The 27,536-nt window shown below is 55.7% G+C and overlaps 1 protein-coding gene across 4 annotated transcripts in view; it reads left to right on the top strand.

The window, feature by feature from the left end:
- The window catches only part of AP2B1 (adaptor related protein complex 2 subunit beta 1), a 104,837-nt gene that overhangs the window by 73,959 nt on the left and 3,342 nt on the right, over nt 1-27,536 (top strand). For all 4 annotated transcript variants that reach the window (XM_068165392.1, XM_068165394.1, XM_068165393.1 and 1 more), the window contains 5 exons: nt 234-379; nt 4,145-4,274; nt 15,278-15,362; nt 16,744-16,830; nt 27,279-27,433. In XM_068165392.1, coding sequence (XP_068021493.1) covers nt 234-379; nt 4,145-4,274; nt 15,278-15,362; nt 16,744-16,830; nt 27,279-27,433 — 603 coding nt within the window. The remainder of the gene's footprint in view (nt 1-233; nt 380-4,144; nt 4,275-15,277; nt 15,363-16,743; nt 16,831-27,278; nt 27,434-27,536) is intronic.

Genomic DNA, 27,536 nt, shown 5'->3' with positions numbered 1-27,536 from the left:
TGCTGTGAGCAAAGATGGGTTAGGAGCAGCCAGTTCTTTTCTCCTTGGTGAGCTTGATCCCCTCACACCCCACATCCTGTCTCCCCTCTAGGGTTTCTTTGGTGTTTGTGAGCTTCCTGCCCCAGTGCAGCTGCACTGCCTAACTGAGGCCTTGCCTGCTGTTTGGGAAGCTGTCCTTGCTCCTTACCTGTTGTCCAGGCTCCTCATGCTGAGTGACCTCTCTTGTGTTCCAGGTTTGGTTGCCTGCAGTGAAGGCTAAAGGATTGGAGATCTCAGGCACCTTCAGTCACAGGCAGGGCCACATCTACATGGAGATGAACTTCACCAACAAGGCTTTGCAGCACATGACTGACTTTGCCATTCAGTTCAATAAGAACAGGTAAGAAATCAGGACTCTGTGTGTGCTGTGCTACAAAGATTGCAATGTTCCTGAGCCAGGAGTCTGTGTCTGCACTGCTAGATGTAGGCAGGGCTGGAGTAATGCCCTCTGGAGCCCCCAGCACAGGAAGGACATGGACCTGAAGGAGCAGGTCCAGAGGAGGGCCATGAAGATTATCAGAGGGCTGGAGCACCTCTCTTATAGGAACAGGCTGAGGCAGCTGGGGGTGTTCAGCTTGGAGAAGAGAAGGCTCCAGGGAGACCTTAGAGCAGCCTTCTAGTACCTGAAAGGGTCCTGCAAGAAGGCTGCAGAGGGACTGTTCCCAAAGGCCTGCAGGGACAGGACCAGGGGCAGTGGTTTGAAATTGGAGAACAACAGACTGAGATTGGATGTTAGGAGCAAGTTCTGCACCATGGGTGTGGTGGTACACTGGAACAGGTTGCCCAGAGAGGTGGTTGAGGCTCCATCCCTGGAGATATTCAAGGTGAGGCTGGACAAGGCTCTGAGCAACCTGATCTAGTGGAGGATGTCCCTGCTGAGTGCAGGGGGTTGGACTGGATGAGCTGTGAGGTCCCTTCCAGCCCAAACCATTCCGTGATTCTAGGACTTCTCTGTAGGTAAGACAGTCATGGAAAGAGCTGGATGGTGCAGCCTCAACTCTGCATCACACCACAGTTGAGTGAAGGGCTGAAAATGCAGCCTGATAAATCTGGGAGCAAGCAGGCAGCAGACAGTCCTCTCCTTCTCCTCACTGCCTCATGCAGAGTTTCAAAGCAGCCTCAGGAGCTGTTAGGGGGGTTGGTGGTTTCACAGCCAGGGAGTGCCCTGAGGAAAGCAGGAGCACAAACAGGCAGCCATCTGAGCTGCCCTGGGATCAGTCCTTTAATGCCTGTGCCCCCTGACATCATCTCCACACTGCCCCTCAGCCTGCAGGTCACATTAGCAAAGCTGTTTGTCAGTGAAGGAGTTGCAGGCTGAGAGCCCACGGCACGTGTTTGCCCTGGAACTGGCAGCAGAACAATGCTGCCAGGAGCAGCTCCTTGAATGTTTATAGAGCATACAAATTGTTCTCAGAAACCCATCTCAGCCAGGAGACACAACAGGGCAGAGCTGCCTCCCTGTCTGCACACAAACACCCTTCCCACTCAGGGCTTATCCTGTGCTGTGCTCCTATCCTGAGCAAGGACCAGGCCAGTTCTTAGCACACCTGCAAAGAGGATCTTGTGAATCAGATGTGTACCCAGAGTGCTCAATATCCCTTTGCTGGAAAGGGGTTCTCCATGCTGTAGATCTGCTTGGAGGCCTTTGCCTTCAGGTGAAGATCTGCTTGGAGGCCTTTGCCTCCAGATGAAGATCTGCTTGGAGGCCTTTGCCTTCAGGTGAAGATCTGCTTGGAGGCCTTTGCCTCCAGGTGAAGATCTGCTGGAGGCCTTTGCCTTCAGGTGAAGATCAGCTGGAGGTCTTTGCCTTGAGGTGACGATCTACTTGGAGGCCTTTGCCTCCAGGTGAAGATCTGCTTGGAGGCCTTTGCCTTCAGGTGAAGATCTGCTTGGAGGCCTTTGCCTTCAGGTGAAGATCTGCTTGGAGGCCTTTGCCTCCAGGTGAAGATCTGCTTGGAGGCCTTTGCCTTCAGGTGAAGATCTGCTTGGAGGCCTTTGCCTCCAGGTGAAGATCTGCTTGGAGGCCTTTACCTCCAGGTGAAGATCTGCTTGGAGGTCTTTGCCTCCAGGTGAAGATCTGCTTGGAGGCCTCTGCCTTGAGGTGAAGATCTGCTTGGAGGCCTTTGCCTCCAGGTGAAGATCTGCTTGGAGGTCTTTATCTTCAGATCTCTCTAAAGATCTCACTGTTAGCTTTGCAAGTTTGGGATTTCCTGGGACAAATAATATTTACTTACAAAAGACATTATGCTAAGTAAGTCTCAGTAAATGTTCTCCCTGGACTGTTATATTTTCTGGAGAGTTTTTCCTAAGCTGCTGTATGCAAATGCTTCATGCAGATTGGCCTGCAAAAAAGCCCTGGGGGTTGCAATGTCTCCCCAGGCATCAAGCTGTGTTCTGGCCACACCTCCATGGTCCTTCTCAAGGATGTAAGACACTTCAGCACTGCCCAGTAAAACAGCAGATCCTCCTGCAGCATATCAGGACATGGATTGCACACCAGCAGCTGCTCTTCACTCTGCTACAAGTAGCCTCCTGCTCTCCCCTCATCCCACATTGGGAAGAGCTGCAGTGGGCTGGCTCTGCAGGCTAAAATACTAGGGTTTGTGATGGGGAGTCTCTGTCCCTTCCCTCCCCCCACTCCCCCAGCTCCTGCTAATCCCATTCACTGCAGTTCTGGGATGAAACATTACAGAAGTAAAGCAGGAGCTGATGGGCTGCAGCACCACAGACACTTAGCAGGAAGTCCAACTTTGTTTGTCCTCTGAGTCCTAGGGACAGCACTGGGGCTGGCATCTCCCAGGGTGAAAGGGCTGCAGAAGGTGTATGAGATGGGTGCAGCCTTGCTGGGAGTAGTCTGATTTCAGCTCCCCAGGGCTGCAAACTAAGGAGAGCAAAGGATGAGACATGTCCTGGCTTTGGAGAGAGCAACATGCTCCATACACACTGTGCAGAGAGTCTCTGGGGTTTAGTGCATGACATGAAAATGCACAGCTGGAGATCTTTGTGGCTGTAAATTCACCTAATGTGAGTTCTGCCACTGAGAAGCAGAGTCAGGAGGGGACTCCAAAGGTGTCTTGTTCACCTGCACCTCCATCTGAACTCGGAGAGAAGCCTGTGCCCTGCACAGGAGTGTCAGGTGTTAGCTGCTTTTCCTCTTCTCCACACCATGCAGAGCTGCCTGTGCAATTAAAATGCCTCTTGGACCAAAGAGGCAAACATTGGCTTTGCTGAGGTGCTCCACAACCCTGGCTGAAGGAACCTTAGAGCAAGCAGCAGAGCCTGCAGCAGAGCCAGGCTCTGTCACCGGGAGCAGAGAGCTGGCTGCGTTGATTCGTTTGTTCTGCAGGGCTCACTTACAAACCACAAAGCCCTCCTTGGCCATCTCTTTGTTCTGTGTTGGCTGCAGTTCCATAGCTCCCAGTGGTGGAACATCCATGCAGTGTGATGTGCTCCTCCTGCAGTTCTCTGCAGCTCTGTAAGAGAGCCAAGAGGCCTGAGTCAAGGTGCTGCTCCTTGCTGGGCAGGCAGCTGCTCAGCACATGGACCAGCACTGATGATGGAGGTGCTGCTCCCCTGGGCAGGATGGTGCATGTTGTCAACAAGACTGACCTGATTGAGTTTCCCATGCCTTGTCCTACTTTGAGTGTCTGCTGCTTTGAGCTGTGTTCCTCCCTTGGAGTCAAGGCAGCTCAGGAGCAAGGGGAAGATCATAGAATCACAGAATGATTTAGGTTGGAAAAGACCTTCAAGATCATCAAGTCAAACCATTAACCCTTCTCTACTCTGTCCACCATTAAGCCATGTCCCCAGACACCACATCTGCACAGCTTTTAAACACATCCAGGGATGCTTGTGTAGTAATGGGTTTCCAGTGAGGAAGAGTCCTCCCCTCGTGGAATGGTTTGGTGTAAAGGGAGAAGAGACCTTTGGGGTGGCCTCTTCCTTCCACCAGAAAGCAGCAAATGCTGTGGCTGGGGGCCCCATGAATCACAAATGAAATGGTCCCAGCATGCAAGAAGATGAGCCAGCCTGTGCTTGGCAAAAGGGAACTGGCTGTTGGGCAAAGCAGTGCTGCTCTCACCACCTCTGTGTTTCTCTTGCCCAGCTTCGGGGTCATCCCAAGCACCCCACTGGCCATCCACACACCTCTGATGCCAAACCAAAGCATTGATGTCTCCCTGCCTCTCAACACTCTGGGACCAGTCATGAAAATGGAGCCTCTGAACAACCTCCAGGTAAGGATTGTCTCATCCTGGGAAGGGGGGAGGTCAGCAGGTGCTCAGCCCTGTTTGTTTGGGGCCCAACACAGGGTGGTGAAGCAATAAAACACCACCTGTGTAGAGTAACCAGGCAGCCCTCCTGGATTTGGGCCATGCCACGAGCCCAGACCTCCTCCTGTTCCTTTTTTTAGCCTCTCTCAGAAGGACTCCTTGAATTTGGGGTGTTTTCAGATATGCCAAACCCAGTGGAGGTAAAGGTCTTTGCTCCAGTAACACTCTTGTGTAAACTGGAGGTGAGGTTTGGGTGGGTTTGTGGCTGGAGCTGGTCTGAAGGGAGGTGGTGGTGAGGCAGGCAGCGAGAGCTGTCGGCACCAATCGAGGCAATTAAAGCAATTGCAGGGAAGGTGACAACTGCTGAGTGATTAATATTTCTCTAGTGCTCTTAACTGGCAGGGTGCTTTACAAAGGCATTGGCACAGCCCTGCCCCAGATAGCTTAATCCAAGGCAAACATGATGTGTTCCAGGAAAGGCAGAGGAGAGATGACGTCAGCAGCTAATATTTCATTAATAAGGTTCGGGAGAGTGTCGGCAGCAGCGCTCCCCGGGAGAGGCTCTCCAGCAGGGCTGCTGCTCTGCTAAAGGGACAGACTCAGGGACATGCTCTCCTCTGATTTGGATCAGAGACCATCTCCATCAGTCTTGCTGTGCCTCAGGGCCATTGGTCTTGAAGTACTCTCCATGCAGTGTTCTCCCTTACAGGAGACTCTTCCTCCTTCCCCTGCGGAGGAGCTCAGCGAGTGGCTGTGGAGCTGAGGTCTCCAGGATGACTTTCCCAGTGTCCCAAAGATGCAGTTCACTTGTGCTGTGGCATTGGACTGCTGCAGAGGGTCCAGATAATTGTAGGGCTGGAGCACATCCTCTATGGGGACAGGCTGAGAGAGTTGGGACTGTTGAGCCTGGAGAAGAGAAGGCTCCAGGGAGACTTTAGGGCAGCCTTCCAGTTCCGGAAGGAGGATACAGGAGAGCTAGGGAGAGACTTCTGATAAGGGCTTGGAGTGACAGGACGAGGGACACTGGCTTTGAGCTGGAAGAGGGGAGACTGAAGATTAGGAAGAAATTCTTGGGAGTGAGGAACAGGTTGCCCAGGGAGGTTGTGGATGTCCCCTCCCTGGAGGTGTTGAAGGCCAGGTTGGATGAGCAGTCTGGTCTAGTGGGAGGTGTCCCTGCCCATGGCAGGGGGATTGGACCTAGATGATCTTGAAGGTGCTTTCCAACCCAAACCACTCTGTGATTCTCATTCTTGCTTGCCTCAAGTCTCCAGGAGATGGACCTGGGTTGGATTCTGTAGCACAGCAGCCCATGTGAGGCAGCTCATTCTCTTTTTGGAGGAAAAGAATGCAATGGAAGTTACTATTTATTCTGCCTGAGCAACTGTTTTTTCCCTTCTTTTGACTTCCATTCTGGGGCTTATGACTTATTGATGAGTCTTTGGGCAAACAGCTCGAAATAGCTTCTGTGGCACTCAAACTGAGCAGTCCCACTCTGCAGCTCCCAGCGTGGTGCGGGAGCGTGTGGACAGGCAGTGAATTACCTCTGCTTGGCTTCCACAGAGGGCTCCTCCAGCTCCTGAAGTCCCTCTGTGGCCTGGTTGTGAGATGAGGCTGTAGCACTGCATTTGGGTCACTGGTGGTGAAATCTGCCTGCAGCTCTGAAGAGAATGTGGAAGTCTCTAGAAGGTGACAATCCTGATCTGCTTCCGTGGTGCTGGGGACTCTCAACGAGGCATCCTCAAGTTGCTGCTTCCTTTGATCAGCAAGTGAAGTATTTGGGTTATTAAATCTCCAAAGCACTCAGCACACAGCTTGTTTCTTGTAGCATCTTCTGCTAGAACAAAGCAAAGGGAAACCATGGGAGGAAACCTCCAGCTACCTTCTATTGAGACAGCAGAGCCTTCATTAGTGCCAGACTTGGTTGCTAATTTGCTCACTCTCACATTGCCATAGAAGTTGGCTGCCCTTTCCCAACTGGGGAAGCTGCCATATGGAGCAATAGTATATTTCTCTGCAAGGAGTTGAATCATGCTAGCAGATGCCAAGTTAAAAAGAGCACTCCCCTTACTTTTTTGACAGCAGTGGGTTTGATGGAGATCTGTCACTGCCCTGACAGCCAAGGCTCTGCTTCACTTCTGTGAGCTCCTGTGGAAATGATCTGCCTGGAAACGTTCAGGAATCGTTTGGGTGACCTACTTAAGGAACAATTTATAGCATAATATAGGAGTGGAGAGTACAAATGTTCCTGTGTTCATTGAGGAACCAAAACACTCATCAGGGTGAATTTGCTTCATGTGGTTGTGGGTTTTTTTTTCCCTCCTGAGCTGGGGAACATTGAGGCAGATGCAGGGCTGGTTTGAACCGGAGGACTTCGTGTTCGTCTCCTCTTCTGGTTTAGTAACAAGAAGAGTAAGTCCTGAAGTAACCAAACTGATAGCTATCAACTTTTTGCTGTGTCAATTCCCAGCTTCAAAGACCCAAGTTGCAGATTCCTGAGGCAGCTGCTTCACAAGTAATGAATCTCAGCCTTGCTCAGCTTATTTTTAGAATAGAATAGAATAGAATTAACCAGGTTGGAAGAGACCTTCAAGATCATCGAGTCCAACCTCTCACCCAACACCATCTGATCAACTAAACTATGGCACCAAGTGCCTCAGCCAGGCTCTTCATCACTTCCAGGGCCAATCTCTCTTGCTGGGAAGAACTTCCTCCTCACCTCCAGCTTAAACCTCCCCTGGCACAGCTTGAGACTGTGTCCTCTTGTTCTGGTGCTGCTTGCCTGGGAGAAGAGCCCAACCCCCACCTGGCTACAACCTCCCTTCAGGGAGTTGTAGAGGGCAATAAGGTCTCCTCTGAGCATCCTCTTCTGCAGGCTAAGCAACCCCAGCTCCCTCAGCCTCTCCTCCCAGGGCTGTGCTCCAGACCCCTCCCCAGCTTTCTTGCCCTTCTCTGGACACCTTCCAGCACCTCAACATCTTCCCTAAACTGAGGGGCCTAATCTTTTGCCCAGTGCAGCTGGGTTAATCTGAACATTTGTGCTAAGATATTTGCCAAGTTCACATTTTTACAAGGGGGGGAGGAAGGCTGAAGGGCTTTTCAGAGGCTTACACAGATAAAATGTAACTGAGGAGTCTCCTGTCTGCCAGCCACCTCTTATCTTGTGATATTGATCACCAGGCTTCTTCCTCCCCTCCCAAGGTAGTGATGAGCATCTTCTTGACCTGTTGACTCCGATTCAGCCCCTACTCAAGCAGTGATTTATTCAAAGGCTAAAGGCACAGCAGTGCAGAGCTGAAGGGACCCCAGTCCCTGCTCTCTGGTTCATCATTTTTACTCCTTGCAGATCAAAAAGCTGCTGCTGGATGCCTTTGCACGTCGCAGTCGCTAAAGAAAATCTGACTCCGTTATCTGAGCGCTGCTAACCTCTGCTGGGGGACGCTTGGCAGTGCCTTGTAAGGATTTTGGAGGCTACCTGGCACTTGTGTGGGCTGTGATACCACCCTCACCTCCCCCCACCCCAGAGCTGCCTCTGCAGAGCACAACCCTGGTGAGCAATAGCAAGCTCAAAGGTGTGCAAGAGGCTGTGCTGAGCTCCACCAGTGTGTGATAGCTGCAGCTCATTTGCCAGCCAGGGAGGTGGCTGTGGTGGTTGTGCAGGCTGGCTGGGGTCCTGGAGTTGCCTTTTCACCATCAAAGCAGTGAGAGCCCCCTGGTGACATGGAGGCTGGTAGGGTCATACCTAGTGGAAGAGATGGGGTGGGTGAGGTACCTTCAATACCACGTGTGAGACCTCCAGCTCTCAGAGAGGAATGTGGGCTCTGACAGGGGGAGTTGTACTGCTGAGGGACATCAGCTCTGTCACATTTGGAATAAGCCAGTGCTTGGGATGAGAGCTCTTCTGTGCTGGAGAGAGGCACTGCTCCTGCTTAATGGCCTCTCGAGGGCTGTGAGATCAGAATGCCCTCTGGGTACAGCAGAGCTGCTGCCCTAGCCCTGCAGGTCGTAGAAGTGGAAGCCAGAGTTTGAGAGCTCAGACTTGTCGTGGTCTGAACACCATCATCTCTTCTGTGATTGGAACCACTTGGAGGAGGGGATGCAATGGAAAACAAGCTGCAGGGACTCCCAGAGCAGCAGGGAGTCAGCCTGAGCCCAGAGCATTGCCGTTCCCTTGGGACCCCCATTCCAGACTGTAGATCAGTGCAGTGCATTCCCTGCTGCCTGGGCTGTGGGCTGCAGCTCTCGAGCAGGCAGCTGGCACAGCAGAGCTGCAGCTTCCCCAAACACCTGCCCAGTGACCTGCAGTATTGAGAGGGAAGGGTCTGCCAGCTGCATTCTTTCTGACAGGCGGCACCTGGAAAGCCAGCCCTCTGCCTTGCTGCTGAGCGGCACGGGGCGCAGAAGGTTTTGATTCCTTGCAGTGAGTCTGGCAGAGCATTTCTGTGAAGGCAGATGAAGGTGCAGCTCCTCCACTGAGGAAAGCTCTCTGCAGCCCCTGCCCTGGGTCATCCCTCTGCCTCCACGCTCAGCTGTGCTGCAGCTCATCACCTCTGCTCCTCCACCCTCAGCGTCTCGCTGGCAGCACAGAGCTGCTGGAGCTCTCATTCATCAGAGGCTCACAACTGCAGCGCTCTGGGTACCTGGGAACAGATTCCACACATTCAGCTCTCCAGCAAAACAGGGCTGAGCATCAGCGTGAGCAGGGCCCACCAGAGGTGCTCTCCCTTCTGAGCCTGCCTGGGAAACATCTGCCTGTGCCTGAGCCCCCTCACAGCCACTGCCCCAGCACCAAGCTGCTTGCTTGGGTTTGTTGTTTTTCACAGCCTCTGCCAGGCAAGGTCTGACTGCAGCAGCGAAGGGAAGAGAACCCTCCTGGGAGCTCCCTGAATTAAGGACTTGGATCACGGCTTAGCGTCTGCGGCCGGCTCCTGGCTGAGCTGCAGGCAGCTGCTGGCTGCTGCATTAAGGGCAGTTCTGGCACACGCTGCAGCAGACTGGCTGAGGCATGCATGGGGAGCTGCGAGTGCAGCGGGCGTGCGGCAGGCACACGCGAGAGCATAACCCCTGCCGGCTGCATGCTCCTGCGGGCCAAGGGCTCAGCACCCAGCCCCAGCCGAGGGCTCAGGACCCAGCACCCAGCCACAGGCTCAGCACCCAGCCCCAGCCGAGGGCTCGGGACCCAGCACCCAGCCACAGGCTCAGCACCCAGCCCCAGCCGAGGGCTCGGGACCCAGCACCCAGCCACAGGCTCAGCACCCAGCCCCAGCCGAGGGCTCGGGACCCAGCACCCAGCCACAGGCTCAGCACCCAGCCACATCCAGGGGCTCAGCACCCTGCCCCAGCCGAGGGCTCGGGACCCAGTCCCCAGCCACAGGCTCAGCTCCCAGCCGCATCCAGGGGCTCAGCACCCAGCTGCATTCAGGGGCTCAGCACCTGGACACAGTCAAGGGCTCAGCACCCAGCCACATCCAGGGGCTCAGCACCCAGCCGCAGCCAGGGGCTCAGCACCCAGCCACATCCAGGGTCTCAACACCCGGCCGCAGCTGCGGGCGCAGCACCCAGCCACATCCAGGGGCTCAGCACCCAGCCACATCCAGGATCTCAGCACCTGGCCGCAGCTGTGGGCACAGCACCCAGCCACATCCAGGGTCTCAGCACCTGGCCGCAGCTGTGGGCACAGCACCCAGCCACATCCAGGGGCTCAGCACCTGGCCGCAGCTGTGGGCACAGCACCCAGCCACATCCAGGGGCTCAGCACCCTGCCCCAGCTGAGGGCTCGGGACCCAGCCCCCAGCCACAGGCTCAGCACCCAGCCAAAACCAGGGGCTCAGCACCCAGCCACATCCAGGGGCTCAGCACCCGGCCACATCCAGGGGCTCAGCACCCGGCCACAGTCAAGGGCTCAGCACCCAGCCACAGTCAAGGGCTCTGCACCCAGCCACATCCAGGGGCTCAGCACCCAGCCACATCCAGGGGCTCAGCACCCAGCCGCAGCCAGGGACTCAGCACCCAGCCACAGTCAAGGGCTCAGCACCCAGCCGCAGCCAGGGGCTCAGCACCCAGCCACATCCAGGGGCTCAGCACCCGGCCGCAGCTGCGGGCGCAGCACCCAGCCCCCCGCCGCCTGCGCACAGCTCCAAACTTGTGCCTGCAGGGAAGCATCCGGCTGTCAGGCACCCACAGGATCCCCAGAACCCTCCCTGTCAAACACGCTGAAGCCAAGGATCTGGCAGTCCCTGGGGGCAGCTGCCAGCCCGAGCAGCAGACTGTCACAGAACAGAGCGTGACCTTGTGCTGGCAGAGGTAGAGAAGCCTCCCCAGAGCAGCGCTCTCCTCCCCTTCACAGTTTGGCTCTTACCAGGCTCTAAAGCAAAACCCAACTTGGAAGAAAAGCCTTAATTTAGTGTAGGTGCTAATGGGATTCTGAGTTGGGTATGTTGTGTACTTGCTGCTGATGGGAAGCATCTGTGTTGCTTTCAGGCTTGACTTTGGGAGTCAGTTCTTCTGCTGAAGTCAGGGATTGAAAGCATCAGAAGCCTACAGTGTTGAAGGAAATGACTTGGCATTGTTCTCCCCAGAATGCCATGTGTTGGCTAGCAGGGGCTTGCACTGCCAGAAAGGGCAGCAGGAGGGTGCTGCTCGTGCTGCAAGGTGAGCAAGCACAATGCAGGGGTGTTTCTAGAGGTGCTGCTTCCCCTGATCAGATCATGGACGAGCTGGGATTGGGACCCCGGTGCCAGCTTGCAGTGGGCTCACACCCTGTCAGCAGTGAAGCATCACTGTAGAAACCTGGCACCTTTTGCCTGCCATCCCTCAGAAGCTGTGTAATCTGCTTGACTGAATTCACCAGCCTAGTAAGCTTTGGGTTTTTTTTTCCTCCCTCCTTTCAAAAAGATCACAGATGGGAAATATTTATATATATATATAAAAGGTGCTTCTGTTTCAGGTCTCAAATGGCTGAACTTGAAGGGCTTGTTAAAGATTTCATAGTTCATGCCCAGGTTGGCAGGTTAAAGCTGCTGAGCCACAGGCAAAGGTAGTCTGGGCTGGGAGGATGTAGTGAGTGCAAGTGGAGGTTCCCTTCAAGCACATCAAACCTGCAGAGGCTGCTCAGCTACTGCCATCCCTTCAGATGTCATTGATTGGCTCAGGTCGGTGCTCCCACCTGAGGAGCACTGGGAGTTGGGCATTCAGCTGTTAATAGCTTCTCAGTTTCTGCTTTCTGCCTGGGGTTGATTTTGTAGCTTGTCAGCTGGCATTGGATGCTCCTGATGCAGCAGTGTGTGGGTGGGAGCATGACCTTGGAGCGCTGGCATCAGCAGGCAGGACCTCTTAAGCCTCTTCTTGGTGCGAGTCTCCCCATCCAGCTATCTGCAGGGGCCCTTTCATGGACCACAGTGCTAACAGCACCTGCCTGCCCATTTGAGGGAAGTAGGTGGTGGTGCACCAAGGCACCTAGGCTTGAGAAGCTGAAGCTGTCAGGGGACTGTAGCTTTATCCTTCCCAAAACTTCTGAGTAACAGCTGATTTCTGCATCATTACAGAGTTGCAAGGTGTCTCTTGTGGCCAAGAAGGCCAATGGGCTCCTGGGGTCCATGAAGAAGAGCATGGCCAGCAGGTCTGAGGGAGGCTCTCCACCCCCTTTACTTTGCCCTAGGGATACCACAACCAGAGTCCTGGGTCCAGTTAAGAGAGACAGGGAACTGCTGGAGAGAGTCCAGGGGAGGCTGCAGAGCTGCTGAGGGGCCTGGAGCAGCTCTGGGAGGAGCAAAGGCTGAGAGCCCTGGGGCTGAGAGCCTGCAGAAGAGCAGCCCCAGAGGGGAGCTGAGCAATGCTCAGCAAGAGCTGTGCGGCACTGCCAGATTCTTGGCTTCATCATGTTTGACAGGGAGGGTTCTGGGGATCCTGTGGGTGCCTGACAGCCAAATGCTTCCCTGCAGGCACAAGGCTGGAGACAGGCAGTGGGGGGCTGGATGGGCAAGAGAATGTGGCCAGACTCTTGTCAGTGGTGACTAGAGACAGGACAAGGGGCAGAGAGTGGAGCCCAGGAGGTTGGATGTGAAGAGGAGGAGGAAGTTGTTTGGTGTGAGGGTGCTGGAGGCCTGGAGCAGGCTGCCCAGAGAGGTTGTGGAGTGTCCTTGTGTGGAGAGCTTCCAAAGCCCCCCTGGGCATTGTGGTGCTGGGCAAGCTGCTGTGGGTGCCCTGCTGGAGCAGGGGTTGGACTGATGACCTCCAGGGGTCCCTTCCAACCCCACCCTGCTGGGATTCTGTGGCATGTGATGTCATTGCTGAACCCACTGATGCAGCCTGGGAGGAGGTAGCCTGGCCTGTGGCTTGCATTCCTTTGCTGGGATGAAACCACACTTCAGAGCATCTTAATTGGGTAGCTCTCCAGAGTGTAGCCAAAGCAGCTTACTCAGTGTGTTTCTGCAGAGTTGAGAAGCAGGTCAGCAGGTAGCTTTTTATAGCCTTCTCATAACTGCAGGGACAGGGTTAGCATATTAATGTGGAGTGTGCCTCCAGAACCGTGACTGGAGGAGGGCAGAAGGCTCAGCTTTCCAGCCCCTCTTGTAAGGAGCTGCTCTTGTACAGCAACAGCCAGGAGCTCCAAAAGCCAGGTGAGCTCTGCTGTTCCAAGGCAATCCATCATGACATCCGAGCTGGGGAAGTGGAGTCCCTGCGCTGCTGTGCTGCTTCGCTGTGGTTCCTCTTATTGAGAGCATTGTCAAGGCTGATTTTAAATACTCCAAGCACTGGAGCTTGTCCCTTCCTCAGGAGAATATTGTAGTGCTAGATAATTCTCACTCTCAAGTTTGCCCAGACATTTAGCCTCAATTTTTCCTCTTCTGGCTCCTCTCCATGCTTTCCATCCAAACACAGCGTGTGGAAGAGCCACGCTGCTGTCCCTTCCCCAGCTCTCCCCTCCCAGCCTGAGGTGCACTGCTGGCTGCTCCATCCCCTTTAGCAGGGGTAAGTCCCTTAATCCTTTCACCCCTCTGGCTTTGGGGCCTGTCCATCCATCACTGAGCCACTGCAGCCCGTGAGGGTGACGCTGGCAGCACCTCACAGCTGCCTGTTGCAGAGGACCATTCCCCTCTTTGCTCTAGGTTGCACCATCATTTACATGGCTTTGGTGGGCTTTGAACTAATCCCTTCTCAAGCTGGTTTGCACTGTGGAAATTTGATGGAAGCTGCTCCCTTCAGTGATGGCTGGAAGCAGAACCCCCCCCCAGCATGTCACAGCCACCTTTCTGCTGTTCTTTGCACTTCTGGGACCTTCCCAGTTGCTAAATGAGTCCAGTCAGGAGCTCAGTCTCCTACCACTTGTCCTCTGGCTTTCATTCAAGTCTGATCAGCTGAATTCTCTGGTTTGCTCCCCTCCCTTGGCTGGCTGCAGCTGCTTTAGCCAGCATTCAGGGATGTCTTTCTAGCCCTGCCACGGTGGGACGATAGATTTTCTCAGCAGGACACTAATGTGTGTAATTATTAACGGCAATGGAGTCGCTCTTGGCATCAGGGTTTTCTAGCAGCACGTTTATTTCTTTGGCTCAGAGTTTTTGCGTGGTCTGCTTTGTGTTTCAGCTGAGTGAGGAGCTGGAGAACCCCTTCTGGGATTTTTTTCAGAGGAAACAGCAGCTCAAACAGCTCCTGAAATTGCAGGCTCTCCACACAGCTTCCATTCCAGCGCTCTTACAAGTCTCCTTCCTCGCAGGCAGTGGCAGGTGCCTGCTGAACTGCACTCCCATGACAGGCCCTTGCTACGTGGGATGATGCCAGCAGAGCGTGAGGGGCATGGAAATAAAGCCCAGAGCTCCCTTTTGCTGTGCTGTGTTGTGACAGTTCACTCTCTCAGACCTCCAGTTTGCTCCTGCTGTACCATCAGCTCTCAGCCTGGGGAAGACAGAGTGAGCTCATGCTCTGTGCTGGCAGAGATCAGGCGGTGTGTGGCAAGCACATGTGATAAAAGCAATCCAGAGCATCTCCCTGGCTGCTGGGCTTTAATGACACTGAGAATTAAGTCTTTTGTCAGGTAATCTCTTTTTGCCTGCCCTGATTGCTCTGTAGCAAAGGTTTCCTCGCTTCCAGGAATCGACACCCAGCATGTGCCTGCCTTCACTAAGGTAAAGGCAGGAGATCTGGGAAATGCTGAAAGGAAGGGGCAGGCAGTGGACCTGCTTCAGGCTCTCTAGAAGGTGTCTGGGCTGAGAGGGAGCTAATCAAGGAGGTGAGAAATCAAGAAATGAGGGTGAAAAATAAGGAGCAGAACATACAGGGGTTTGGAGCTGGGGAATTACAAGACTGAAATGGCAAAGAGGGGTGGTGAAGAAGCTCCTGTGCAGTGTGAGAGACATGATAGTGGCTGTGTGCAACCCAGAGGTATGAAGAGACCTCAGAGGTGGAAGAAGTGAGGGGAGAGAGAGGCTGAAACAGAGGAGAACAGTGAGGATGCTGGCTGTGACCCCAGCAGAGCAATTGGCTCTGCTGCAGTATGGTGAAATGCTGGCTGGAGAAGATTGAGCAGCTTTTAGTGCAAATGGAGTGAGCACTGAGGGGTGGGACAGAGCCTACTCTGAAACTACTCAGAAGCTCAGGAACATCTCTCCAGGTAGTCTCATGAGAGTGCTCAGAGGGAGCACTCCAAGGTGTGTGGGCAGGCAATGAGGCCACACGCAGCGTGGGGTCCCTTTGGACTTCCAGCTGAGAGAGATGCTTTAATCCTCTCCCCTAACCCCTCCTGGTTCCTCCTCTCCAGCAGCCCCTCGTGGTTTCTCCTCTCTAGCAGCCCCTCCTGGTTTCTCCTCTCCCCTAGCCCCTCCTGGTTTCTCCTCTCCCCTAGCCCCTCCTGGTTTCTCCTCTCCCCTAACCCCTCCTGGTTCCTCCTCTCCCCTAGCCCCTCCTGGTTTCTCCTCTCCCCTAACCCCTCCTAGTTTCTCCTCTCCCCTAACTCCTCCTGGTTTCTCCCCTCACAGGTGGCTGTGAAAAACAACATTGATGTCTTTTACTTCAGCTGCCTCATCCCTCTCAACGTGCTGTTTGTGGAGGATGGCAAGATGGGTGAGTGCTTTTAGTCAGCCTCCTTCAGCCAAGCTCCAAGCAGCACCCAGCTGGCTGCCGCTGTCCCGTGGCTGAGGCTGATGTGTGCTTGGCCATGACCTTCAGACCAGTTCATCTCAGCAGCCTGAGCTCTCAGCTCCAGTAGCTGCCAGAACCCAAGCCCTCTGCTCTGATCCACCTGCCAGGCAAGGGGTGGGATCTGTCTGCTTTGAGGAGGATTTCTTTAGTGGTTTGGGTTTGGTTTTGGGGGCAGGGGGAGGATTTAGGGTTTGATTCACTCAGGTGGGTCTAGGATTTGCCCCCACACCACTTCAACTGTAATTCCTGTGTTCCTGGTTACCTTTTGTTAAACTGTTGTCTGAACTGGCTGGGAAGGTGCTTGGAAAGCAGCTTTCCCTGGTGTAAAGGTGTGGATCTTCCTCCTGGCTTGCAAGCAGCTCCTGTGGCAAAGACTGCCACTGGTTTGGGGCTCCCAAATCCATCCAAGCTTTGATGCTTCCACACTGAGACTCAGATTGTTGTAGGAGCATCCTACATCCTGGATCTGTCCAGGGCAGGGCAGAATGTGCCCAGTAGAGCACTTTGTATCACAGTGTCACACAGCATAACGAAGGTTGGAAGAGACCTCAAGGATCATCGAGTCCAACCTATCAACACAGACCCCATGACCAGACCAGGGCACCAAGTGCCACATCCAATCCCCTCTTGAACACCTCCAGGGATGGGGACTCCACCACCTCCCTGGGCAGCACATCCCAATGGCTAACGACTCGCTCGGTGAAGAACTTTCTCCTCACCTCCAGCCTAAACCTCCCCTGGCTCTGCTTGACACTGTGTCCTCTTGTTCTGGTGCTGGTTGCCTGGGAGAAGAGACCAACCCCCACCTGGCTACAACCACCTTTCAGGTAGTTGCAGAGGGCAATAAGGTCTCCCCTGAGCCTCCTCTTCTCCAGGCTAAGCAACCCCAGCTCCCTCAGCCTCTCCTCACAGGGCTGTGTTCAAGGCCTCTCCCCAGCCTTGTTGCCCTTCTCTGGACACCTTCAAGTCTCTCAATGTCCTTCTTAAACTGAGGAGCCCAGAACTGGACACAGGACTCAAGGTGTGGCCTCAGCAGTGCTGAGCACAGGGCACAAGGACTTCCCTGCTCCTGCTGGCCACACTGTTCCTGCTGCAGGCCAGGATGCCATTGGACCTCTTGGCCCCCTGGGCACACTGCTGGCTCATATTCAGGCAGCTGTCGATTAGTACCCCCAGGTCCCCCTCTGTTTGGGAGCTCTCCAGCCACTTTGACCCCAGAGCTGTGTAACACCCTGGGGTGCAGCAGTGAGCACTGTGGTGCTGTGAGGTCGCAGGGGCGCTGATGGCCTTTCTCCCCCCACAGAGCGCCAGGTCTTCCTCGCCACGTGGAAGGACATTCCCAATGAAAACGAGCTCCAGTTCCAGATCAAGGACTGCCATCTGAATGCTGGTGAGTTGCTGAACTCTGCCACCCTGAGAGCTCTTCTGATGTGTGGTCACCTTGCAAACAGATTGTGGCTCATGGCTGGCTGGGGATGGGGCCGGAGCAGCCTTGCGTCCTAGGGCTTGCTTCAGTCACACCCTTCAGCTGGCTCCCCCCAAAAGCACAGCTGAAATCCCAGGTCTTAGCCTTGCCCTCCTCTGCCTTTTCATTCTGCACCTTGCATTCTTGGTTTCTCTTCTGTACTTTGCTTCTCTGCAAGGTTGCTCTTCTAAATAGAGCTGCCTGCAGCGTTCAGCAACCTTCACCTGCTGCTGTGTGTTTCAGACAGGGTCTTGCAGCCCTGATTTAACCTGCTGCACGATCCTGGGCTTGTCACTTCACCTTTCAGCAGCGACTTGCCTCGTTCTGTTGTGATAGAATGGCCCTACAAGCGCTGCAAAATGTTCTGACCCCTGTGGAGGGCAGGCTGTGTGAGAAGAGATGTGGTCAGCTGTGACCATCAGCTGCTGGCTGGTGTGTTGATGCCTTTGGATCGTGCTCTGTCCCTCTCAGCTCAGTGTTGAGCTGTCTGGTTACCTCTCTGAGCATCCTGCTTGTACCTGTGACCTTGCTGCTGCTGCTGAAGGATGAGGGAGTGTGGAAAAACATGGAATGGGGCCAGTGTAGCAGCTCTGCTCCTCTTCAAGAGGTTCTGAGCAGGAGCCAAGTGATTCTCCTGAAAGCTGCTCTGTTTCACAGAGGATAAAAAGTGTCCCTATTGATTACAAACCCTGTGACCTTTTCATTCACTCAGTGTCTGCAGTTACACAATGAACACCCTCTTGCTTCAGCTGCAGGCAGGCACCACGGCTCTCTTTGTACTCATTATTCCTATTTTGGAATATAAAAGATGGAGCACACAAGAGGAGGGGAAAAGAGCAGCTGTGGGACCTCATGACTTGATTTCACGGTGGGGTTTCAAAGGAGAACAACCTCTGTGCCTCCCCCAGCCCTCCCACTACTGAGCTTGGCAGAGCCTCCCCCCTGCACTGCGGTGCCGCTGCTGGGTGATGCCTTCTGCTCCCACCCTGCTCCACCACCGCCCTGGGATCTTTGCAGCTCCAGTCGGGAATGTTGGGAGTTCCTCCTGGCTGGAAGTGGGGTGTTGTGGTGCTGGCTAGCAGAGGTTGTGGTAGGGAGGGAGAGGGGGGAGTCAGGCTGGGAAGCAGGGCCCTGGTGGGCCTGGCTGTGCCCCCTGCTCCCCAGGAAGGGAGTGTGGGCAGTGTGGGTGACTGGCAGCGCTGCTGCTCAAGGAGGCTTTGCCAGCTGGAGAGCCTGCTGCTCACCCAGGCCTGCCTGACCTGCTGATAGTGGGGGGAGAGGGTGCTACCAGCTCACAGGGAGGGCCTGGGGGCAGCAGGGGTGTCTCTGTGGTGGTGTCACAGCCGCTGGCAGGGCTGGGGTGGGAGAGGCTCCCAGGAGCCCTGGCTGCGCTGCCGCTGCCGAGCTGCGGCTCTGGGGATGCTGGGGGCGGGCAGGAGCTGCCAGCCTGCTTGGCTTCAGTGTGGCAGAAAGTGGGTCATGGCTCAGCCACAGAGCTCACAACTTCCACCTGCTGAAGCTTCTGGGTTTGCATTTCCACTGCCCACAGCCCTCCCTGCCAGGGCTGTGCCAACCCTTTCCTTCCTGGACCACCTGGGCTTCCGCAGGGAGCAGGCCAGGAGCTTGCAGGAGGGGAAACCAAGGAATTCTTGGCTGTTTGTGGAACCACAGAATGGGTTGGGTTGGAAGAGACCCTAAAGATCATCTAGTTCCAACCCCCCCTGCCACCTGAGCAGGAGCCTCGTTGTGTACAGAACATCCTCAGAGCATCAAGCCTTGCCTGAGCAAGGATCAGTTGAACCCCAAAGGAGGAGGGCTGAGCTTCCAGCATCCCCATGGGTGGAGACTGCTCTCAAAGCGATAAGTGACTGACAGTGCACACCAGGGCAGACTGAAACAAGCTGGGTGAGCTCTTGTGACAGCTGAATCCATTTTGCTAAGGGTCTGTAGGCTGATTTAGGTGGGAAGGGACCTTTAAATGTCATCCAGTCCAACCCCCTGCAGTCAGCAGGGACAGCTGCCACCAGAGCAGGTTGCTCAGAACCCCAAACAACCTGGGCTGTCTGGGCAGGCTCTCCCCACCTCAGTGTCAAACATTTCCCTCTTCTCTCCAGTCTTTGAGTTCAAGCCATCCTCTCTTGTCCTGTCCCAACAGGCCCTGAGAAAAGTCTGGCCCCAGCTTTCTGATCTCCCCTTTAAGCCATGGAAGGCCACCAGAAGGTCTCACTGGAGCCTTCTCTTCTCCAAACTGCCCAAGCCCAACTCTCTCAGCCTGGCTTCACAGCAGAGGGTTTCCAGCCCTGCCAGCACTGCTGTGGTCTCACAGTATCAGCAAGGTTGGAAGAGACCTCAAGGATCATCGAGTCTCCTCCTGCCTTCTCCCTGTCTGTGCTGTGCTGAGCACTCCAGAGCTGCCCCAGCACTGCAGGGAGGCCTCAGCAGAGCACAGCAGAGGGGCAGAATCCCCTCCCTGCCCCTGCTGCCCACACTGCTGGGGATCAGCCCAGGACAGGCTGGGGCTGGGCTGGCAGCACTTGGTGCCAGCTCCTGTCCAGCTTTTATGCCTCAGCACCTCCAAGTCCTTCTCCCCAGGGCTGCTCTCCAGCCCTTCATCCCCAGCCTGGATGGGTACTGGGGGTTGTCCTGACACAGGTGCAGGACGTTGCCCTTGATCTTGGTTGTGCCTGATGAGGTTCACACAGCCCCACTTCTCCAGCTTGTCCAGGTCCCTCTGGAAGCCAGACCAAGCTGGAGGCTGTCTGCCCTTGTGCTGCAGCAGGATGAGAGTCTTTCAGGATTCCTAACCTTGGATTCTTTACATCCCCTGAAAACAGCTTTGGTTAAAGCCACCTCCTTTCTTCCAAGAATAGCAGCTCTGGGTATAAAACCTGTGGGAACTTGTTCCTCCTGGAGGAAAGTCTGGTTTGTGTTCTGAAGGCTCTTGAAGGAGATGCCCAGCCAGGATCAAGCCCTCGGTGGTTCTGTTGCTCACCAAGCAGCTGCAGCCTTCAGCTGTCCCCTTGCTGTGTCAAATCAGGGACATGGCTGCTGCCACCACAGAGCAAAGGCTGCAGAGCTCCCCTGCCCCTGCCCACAGCCTCTCAGGTGCTGTGCTTGTGCAGCCCTGCAGCACAGAGGAGAAGCTCCCGCCGAGGTGTGCGGCCGCCCCGTGCCTCCTCCTGCCCACGTCAGTGCCTGGGAGCAGTCATTCACGGCCAGCCTCAGCCCACCCACGGGCTGGCAGTCCCCATTCATGCTGTGGCCTCACCCAGCCCGGCCCAGTGACGCCAGACTCAGCTCTGAGCTGAAAATAGCTCAGCTCCCAGCACGTGTGCCCTGGTGGCAGCGCCGGCACCGCTGCAGCAGGCAGCAGCCCGCTGGAGCAGAGCGTGCTGAGCGGCACGGGGCTGGGCACAGCCTGCTCACACCTCTGCTCCCTGCCCCCCCAGGGCACAGCCCTTCTCCTGGCTGCAAGGAGCCTCCACTCTCCTGAGCTCTGGGGTCTGTGCTGGGAAGTGGGGCTGAAGGCATGTGCAGAGGTGCAGGAGGTCCTGCTGAGCAGCCAGGGCAGGGCTGCTGAGCTGCTTCAGTGGGGAAGCTGGACCTGGAGTTTGCTGTTCTTGAAAGCAAAGGGAAGCAGGCTGGGACACCAGCCCCCAGGGCTGGGATGTTCATAGAATGGTTGGGGTTGGAGGGGACCTTAAACAGCATCTCTGGAGCCCCCAACACAAGGAGGACATGGATCTGTGTGAGAGGGTTCAGAGGATGCTGTGAAGATGATCAGAGGTTGGAGAACCTCCCTTATGGGGACAGGCTGAGAGAGTTGGGGCTGTCCAGCCTGAAGAGGGCTCCAGGGAGACCTTAAGTACCTGGAGGAGGCTCCAGGAGAGCTGTGGAGGGACTTTTGGCAAGGGCTTGGAGTGCCAGGGCGAGGGACAATGGCTTTGAGCTGGAAGAGGGCAGCAGACTGGAGATGAGGAAGGAATTGTTTTACAGTGAGGGTGGGGAGACACTGGCACAGGCTTTCCTAAGGAGGCTGTGGCTGCCTCCTCCCTGGAGGTGTTCAGAGCCAGGCTGAATGAGGCCTTGAGCAACCTGGGCTGGTGGGAGGTGTCCTGCCTATAGCAGGGCTTGAAATTGGATGATCTTTAGGGTCCCTTCCAACCCAACCCACACTCTGATCTAGTTCCAAAGCCTCTGCCATGGGCAGGGACACCTCCTGCAAGATCAGGCTGCCCAAGAGCTCATCTGGCCTGGCTCTGAGCAGATGTTAGCTGCCAGGCAGGCAGCTTGGGCATTTCTCCTAGATCAGGGCTGCACTCTGCAGCAGTCGTCCCGCAGCACCTCCTGGGCAAACCGCAGGCTCCTCCCCAGCCTGTTGCCTTTCTTCCTTCAAACAAAAAGGAGCTAAACACACTTCATCTGTGCAGATGCTTCTGCATGAGTCTCTGCTCCCAGGACCTTGCAGGTACAACATCCCTTGAGTGTTGAGGGATTGAGTTGTTAGGGGGTGTTAGGTAACAGGTTGGACTTGGATCTCTGAGGTCTTTTCCGACCTGGCTGATTCTGTGGTTCCATGGCAGAAGCAGCTCCTGTCCCTGGCAGCTCACCCCAGAACTGGGCACAGAAGAGCCAGAAACCCTTGCCTGCTGCAGGCAGCCCACAGCACTGCAAGCTGAAGCTTAGGATAAGGTGCCCAGCTGTGGGGGGAGGGGCAGGTACCTCCAAATGGTCACAGAGTCCCAGCTTGGAGGGGTTGGAAGGGACCTCCTGCAGACCATCCAGTCCAACCCCACTCCTAAAGCAGGGCACCCACAGCAGCTTGCCCAGGAGCACAATGCCCAGGGGGGGTTGGAAGCTCTCCAAAGAAGGAGACTTCACAGCCTCCCTGGACAGCCTACTGCAGTGACCCAGTGAGAGGTGAGTGCCTGGTGCTAGAGGAAGGATCTAGGGCCCAGGTTCCTATCAGCATGAGCTGGCCCTGGCCTGAGGCTGTTCTTCAGGGCTGGAGCTGTATGGCCATGGAGGGTGAGTCTCTGGGGCTGTATCCTGAGGCCAAGGTGTGCTCAGGGTGCACTACACATCTCCAGTTCATTGGAGCTCCTTATGTCTCTTGGGAAGAGGCTGTGGTGCTTCCATGGAGAAAACCCTATCCAGAGATCCCATGTGTTGTGAAAACACAGGGTCATTGTTACACCTCAGCACTCTCACCTCAGGATCCCAGTGCTGGATTAATTGGTTTGGGAGTTTTCCAATGAAAACATAAGGACCTAGTGCATGAAAACAGACTCCTGGACTGCTGGAGCTCAACTAATCTGGGTGCTGTGGGGGCAACCCCACCAAGTGAGCTGTCCCTTGCAGTTCAGCAGGCACTGGAGCTCCCTTGGCCTTGCTTACACTGTGGTTTCATCAGGCAAACTTTGATTAAATTGTGCAGGATCATTGCACTGAGCTAAGATAAGCAAATCAGATTAGCTGAATGCTGTTGTTCCTTAAGATTCTGCTTAGCCATGCCCACAGCCTGCAGGAGGACAAGCTGCCTTGCACATGGAGACTGGGCAGCAGTAAACAGGAGGCAATTAGCTGCTGTGCTGCTCAGCAGTTCTAGGAACTTGGGAGTTGCTTATTGCTGGTCCACAGCTTGGTGGGAAGCAGCAGCTCTAGCACTGGGGGTGGATGTGCCTTTATTGGTATGCAGAGGCCACTTTTGGTTTGCCTCCCCTGAGCCATTTGCTGCTGCTAGACTAAAGAGGGATTGGATTTTCTTGCTGCAACAACCTGGGGACAATCAAACACAACCTTCCCTGGGCAGGGATTGTTTGCTGGAGGACCAAATCTAGTAACCTGATCTAGAAACTTACAGAACCAGCCTTGGAAACAGATGTGCTGGCATAATATTGACCAGATGCTATTGATTCCCCCCCCCCAGAGCAGAGCCTGCAGATGTGTTGGGCTCTTGGCTGGATGCTCAGAACCATTCAGGTGTTGCTCAGCCTGGGACCTTCTCAGCTACCATTGCATTTTACTTCCTGATAGCCAGCACAGGGCCCCCAGGGTCCCTGTTCAGAGGGGTTTCCATGCTGATTCTGAGCTGAGAGCACAAGGCCCCCAGGGTCCCTGTTCAGAGGGGTTTCCATGCTGACTCTGAGCTGAGAGCACAAGGCCCCCAGGGTCCCTGTTCAGAGGGGTTTCCATGACTCTGAGCTGAGAGCACAAGGCCCCCAGGGTCCCTGTTCAGAGGGGTTTCCATGATTCTGAGCTGAGAGCACAAGGCCCCCAGGGTCCCTGTTCAGAGGGGTTTCCATGCTGACTCTGAGCTGAGAGCACAAGGCCCCCAGGGTCCCTGTTCAGAGGGGTTTCCATACTGACTCTGAGCTGAGTGTGACCTTTGTTGCCAGTTGCTCCTCTTGGTTGTGTGAGCTTGGAAGTGAAGTTCTTAATCTGGACTGCCAGAGATCTGAGCATGTCCTTTGCTGTAGCCAGAGGGAAAGTGCTGTTGAGGAGGATTGGGTTGGTTCAGTGCAAGGCAGGAGGTTTTGTCCAGCTGCTCTTCCCTGCCTGCCTGTGTTTCCTGTTGTGCTCTTTAGTTGTTGGACTGGAGTAAGCTAAAGATCTCTGCTTAAAAAGCAAAAGCAAAGGAAAACAAACTCCACAAACCCAGCCCTGAGAGGTGGACTGGTGGCAGAGGCTGCCCTGGCCTTGGTGCTTGGCAAATCTCTTTGTGTTCTTCCTCTGTGCTTTGGGGGAGTTTGGAGGATAAGCACCAAAAGAAGCAGCCCTGGTGCTTGGCAGGGTCAGAGCAGGCTGTGCCATCCTGGTGGAGAACTCTGTGGCTCTGGTTTGCAGTCACAGAGTCACAGAACATTAGGGGTTGGAAGGGAGCTCTGGAGATCATCCAGTCCAAGCCCCCTGCCAGAGCAGGGGCACCCAGGGCAGCTCACACAGGAACACAGCCAGAGGGCTTTGGAAAGGCTCCAGAGGAGACTCCACAACCTCTCTGGGCAGCCTGCTCCAGGGCTCTGCCACCCTCACAGGGACAAAGTTTTCCCTCCTGTTCACCTCCTCTGCTCCAGCTTGCCCCCAGTGCCCCTTGTGCTGTCCTTGGCCATCCCTGAGCAGAGCCTGGCTCCAGCCCTGCACATCTTGATCCCCAGCAATGAGGGCAGCCCACAGGCAGCCCTCAGCCCCAGCTCCCTCAGCCTGGCTTCACAGGGAGATGTGCCACTGCCTGCAGGAGCTTTGTGGCTCTAAGCTGGACTCTGTCAAGCAGTTCCCTGAGGTCCTTCTTGACCTGAGTGGCCCAGAGCTGGACACAATATTCCAGCTGTGGCCTCAGCAGGGCAGAGCTGAGGGGGAGGACAACCTCTCTTGACCTACTAACCACACCAGGGCCAGGTGTGTGCAGCCAGCTCCTGCAGTGCCCAGGGTATTGCTGGGTGCTGAGCTCCCACCCAGAAGCCATCAGGCCTGTCTGGAGCTGGGCTCAGCAGCTTTCTGCCTTTCTGGGTTACTTTAGCTGAGAGGCTGTGCTGTCACATGGCATTAACGGCGCTGCCTTCAGCCCCGCACAGCCTGGCACCGTTGCTTAGCAACCCTGCCCAATCTCCATCCAAAATCCAGGCACAGGAGCGAGGGGAGCTGCTGCTACCTGCAGGGAGGGGGCAGGATCTCACCAGTCCCAGCTCTGTGCTGAGGGAGGGGGCAGGGGAGCTGAGCAGCTGCAGCCCAGGCTGCTGGGACTGCCCTGGCTGTGTGGGCGAGGCAGGGCACGCCTGGGTGGGGAGTCCTGCACTCTGCAGAGGACAACTGAGGTCAGAGAAGGGAGGTGGAAAAAAGACTTTCCTTGGAGGTGCCCTGCCTCAGTTTCTCTCTCCCAACATCCCTGCTCAGAGATCTGCCCCCCTGCAGGAGATGCCATCACGTGGCTGGAGGCTTTGGGGTAAGAGCAGCTGCTCTGTGGCCCCATCTCACCCCCTGTGGCCTCATCTTGCCCACTGTGCCCCTGCAGCACAGCTCCTGGGCAGCAGGAGCAGTCCCCTCCTCTCTGGTGGGATGGCAGCCCCACAGCTGGCAATATTGCAGCTGCCTGCTTCCAGCCTGGCTCCCAGCCCTGCACCCAGCTTCCCTGACAGCACAGATTCGTGGAATTGTTTTGGTTGGAAGAGACTTTTCAGATCATAGAGTCCAGCCCTGAGCCCAGCACTGCCAGGGCACCACTCAGCCATGGCCCTCAGCACCACATCTTCACGGCTTGGAAACCCCTACAGGCATGGGGACTCCACCTCCATTGCCCTGGGCAGCCTGGAACAGGCCTGGACAACCCTCAAGGGGAAGAAATTGTTCCTCATGTCCAACCTAAACCTCCCCTGGGGCAACTTGAGGCCATTTCCTCTTTTCCTGGTGCTTGTTACTTGGGAGCAGAGCCCAACCCCCACCTCACTCCAGGCTCCTCTCAGGGAGCTGCAGAGAGCAATGAGGTCTCCCTCAGCCTCCTCTGCTCCAGGCTCAACACCCCCAGCTCCCTCAGCTGCTCCTCCCCAGCCCTCTTCTCCAGACCCTTCCCCAGCTCTGTTGCTCTTCTCTGGCTCTGCTCCAGCCCCTCAGTGTCTTTCTCAGAGTGAGAGGCAGAGCTGCCAGCAGGTACAAAGATTGATGGAGATAGTCTCAAGCCCTTGCCAGCAGTTCCCCCTCAGGCTGTGTGTCCAGAGGGACTTCTGAGCAGTGAGGTTTAACCACATCAGAACAGGGCCAACAAGCCTAGGGTGACACCAAGGTCCCTTGCAGCCCAGGATGCACCCTCTGGGGCAGGTTCAAGTTGAAGGCTGTGCCTTCAAAGAGCCCTGGGGCTGCTCTTGCTGGCTGGAGGGCATGAGGAGGTGGGAGTTTGGGTGTCCCTCCAGCGTGGGGCCCTCCCAGCTGTGCTCCCTGCAAGCAGGGGACAGCTCCGCCTCGCCCATGTCCCTGCTCTGGGTGGGTTTGTTGTGTAGAGGTGGGGGAAGGAGACAGCATGAGGGGGTTTAAGCAAAGGATCTCATTAGTTCCTTATATCTGCAGTTGCCATAGTAACTGGGGAAGAGAGGAAACCTAAATCTGAGTGTGTCTGGGTAGCTGCATGCCTGAACCCTCCTCGACCTGCTCGCAGCCGCTCCGAAGCCTGGGCACCAAAGGGGTCCAGGCTGTCCGTGCTCCTGGCTTCACTGCTGCCCTGCAGGCTGGCAGCAGGTCCCAGGCTCTGCCTCAGGGTTGTGGGGCCCTTTCTTCCCTGCTTCTGCCCTCTCTGATCCCCCTCCATGCACCAGCACAGGCTGGTGCCCATTCTCAGCCCCAGCACTGGTGCTGGTGGCCGCAGGGCTGGGTTGGAGTTGGGCAGTTGCTTTGTGCCCCTTCTCCGCTGCTGTCCTGCTCCTTGGCAGGGCTCCCAGGTTGCCACTCTCCTGCCTTTCAGTGCAAAGTGGTTGAAGGCCACTTCTCTCTCTTGCTTTCTGTCAGAAGTGCCCAACCTGCTGATAATGGTCCCTCCTAGACAGAGTGTTCCACACAGCCCTGCCAGAGAGCTTTGCAGCACCTGCTGGGCACCAGGAGTGGGAATTGGCTTGTTGGGTGTCGAGTCCTCCAGCCTGAGCCTTCCCCCCACAGTGTCAGTGTGCCCCCTTCACTGGCACCCAAAGCTTTGGGGGTTGCTTTGTGCTGTGCTGAGAAACCCCTTGGTCCCCAGAGGCTGCTGGTTTGGGGTTTTGTCTTCTGCCTCTGGTTTCTTTGAGGGGTGCCTCAGAAGCAGCAGGTGTCCTGTTCCCAGCCATGCAGGTCTGCAGGGGAGGTCCCACATCTGCTGTGAGCACTGAGGTGGTGCAGGGTGTTAGCACAGCACAGCCCTGATGGCTGGGGGGGCTTCACCCTTCCAAGGGATTGCTTCAAAAAGGAAAGGATTTCTTCTGCCTTGTAGGACAGAAGTGTCTGTGCATGGCATGGGGCTGAAGCAGCAGGGAGCTGTGGAGGGGACTGTCATGGCTGGGACAGGACTGAGCTTCACTCAGGGATCTTTGTTCTTCTCCACCTTCATCTTCTGTTAGCCTGCCTGGGGCTTGTTGCGGGTAGAGAGAAAGCAAAGTTCTCTTCCTCTCTGAGCTGCAGACTGTGGCAGAGAGTCCTGAGTGATGCAGGGCAGAGTGGAAGCCCTGCAAGACGGACAGACACCTCAGGAGGCATCACAGCCCAGCAGGAATGAGTTGGGCCCAGGAAGCTTTGTCTCCTCATGTCCCCAGGGACAGAAGTCAGTGGCATGTGCATCCTGGGCAGGCTGCTCTGGGCTCTGCTGTCCCTGCAGATGAGGAGTCTGAGTTAACTGGTGTGGTTTCTCTTCCCTCTCTCCAAAGACACTGTCTCCAGCAAGCTGCAGAACAACAATGTCTACACCATTGCAAAGAGGAATGTGGAGGGCCAGGACATGCTCTACCAGTCCCTGAAGCTCACCAATGGCATCTGGATCCTGGCCGAGCTCCGCATCCAGCCGGGGAACCCCAACTACACGGTGGGTGTGGGGCTGCCCTCTGGCTCCCCTCGCTCTGGGGCCTGCTGGGCTTGGGCAGATCCTGCTGGAGGGACTGGGGGGGAGGGCTGGACAAAGTGAGAGC

This window comes from Melanerpes formicivorus, unplaced genomic scaffold (assembly GCF_026170545.1).
Source record: "Melanerpes formicivorus ecotype bairdi unplaced genomic scaffold, bMelFor1.0.p_v2 SCAF_88, whole genome shotgun sequence".
Lineage (NCBI taxonomy): Eukaryota > Metazoa > Chordata > Aves > Piciformes > Picidae > Melanerpes > Melanerpes formicivorus.
Note: the sequence above shows the minus strand (reverse complement) of the source record. Positions and strands in the feature narration are given on the sequence as shown.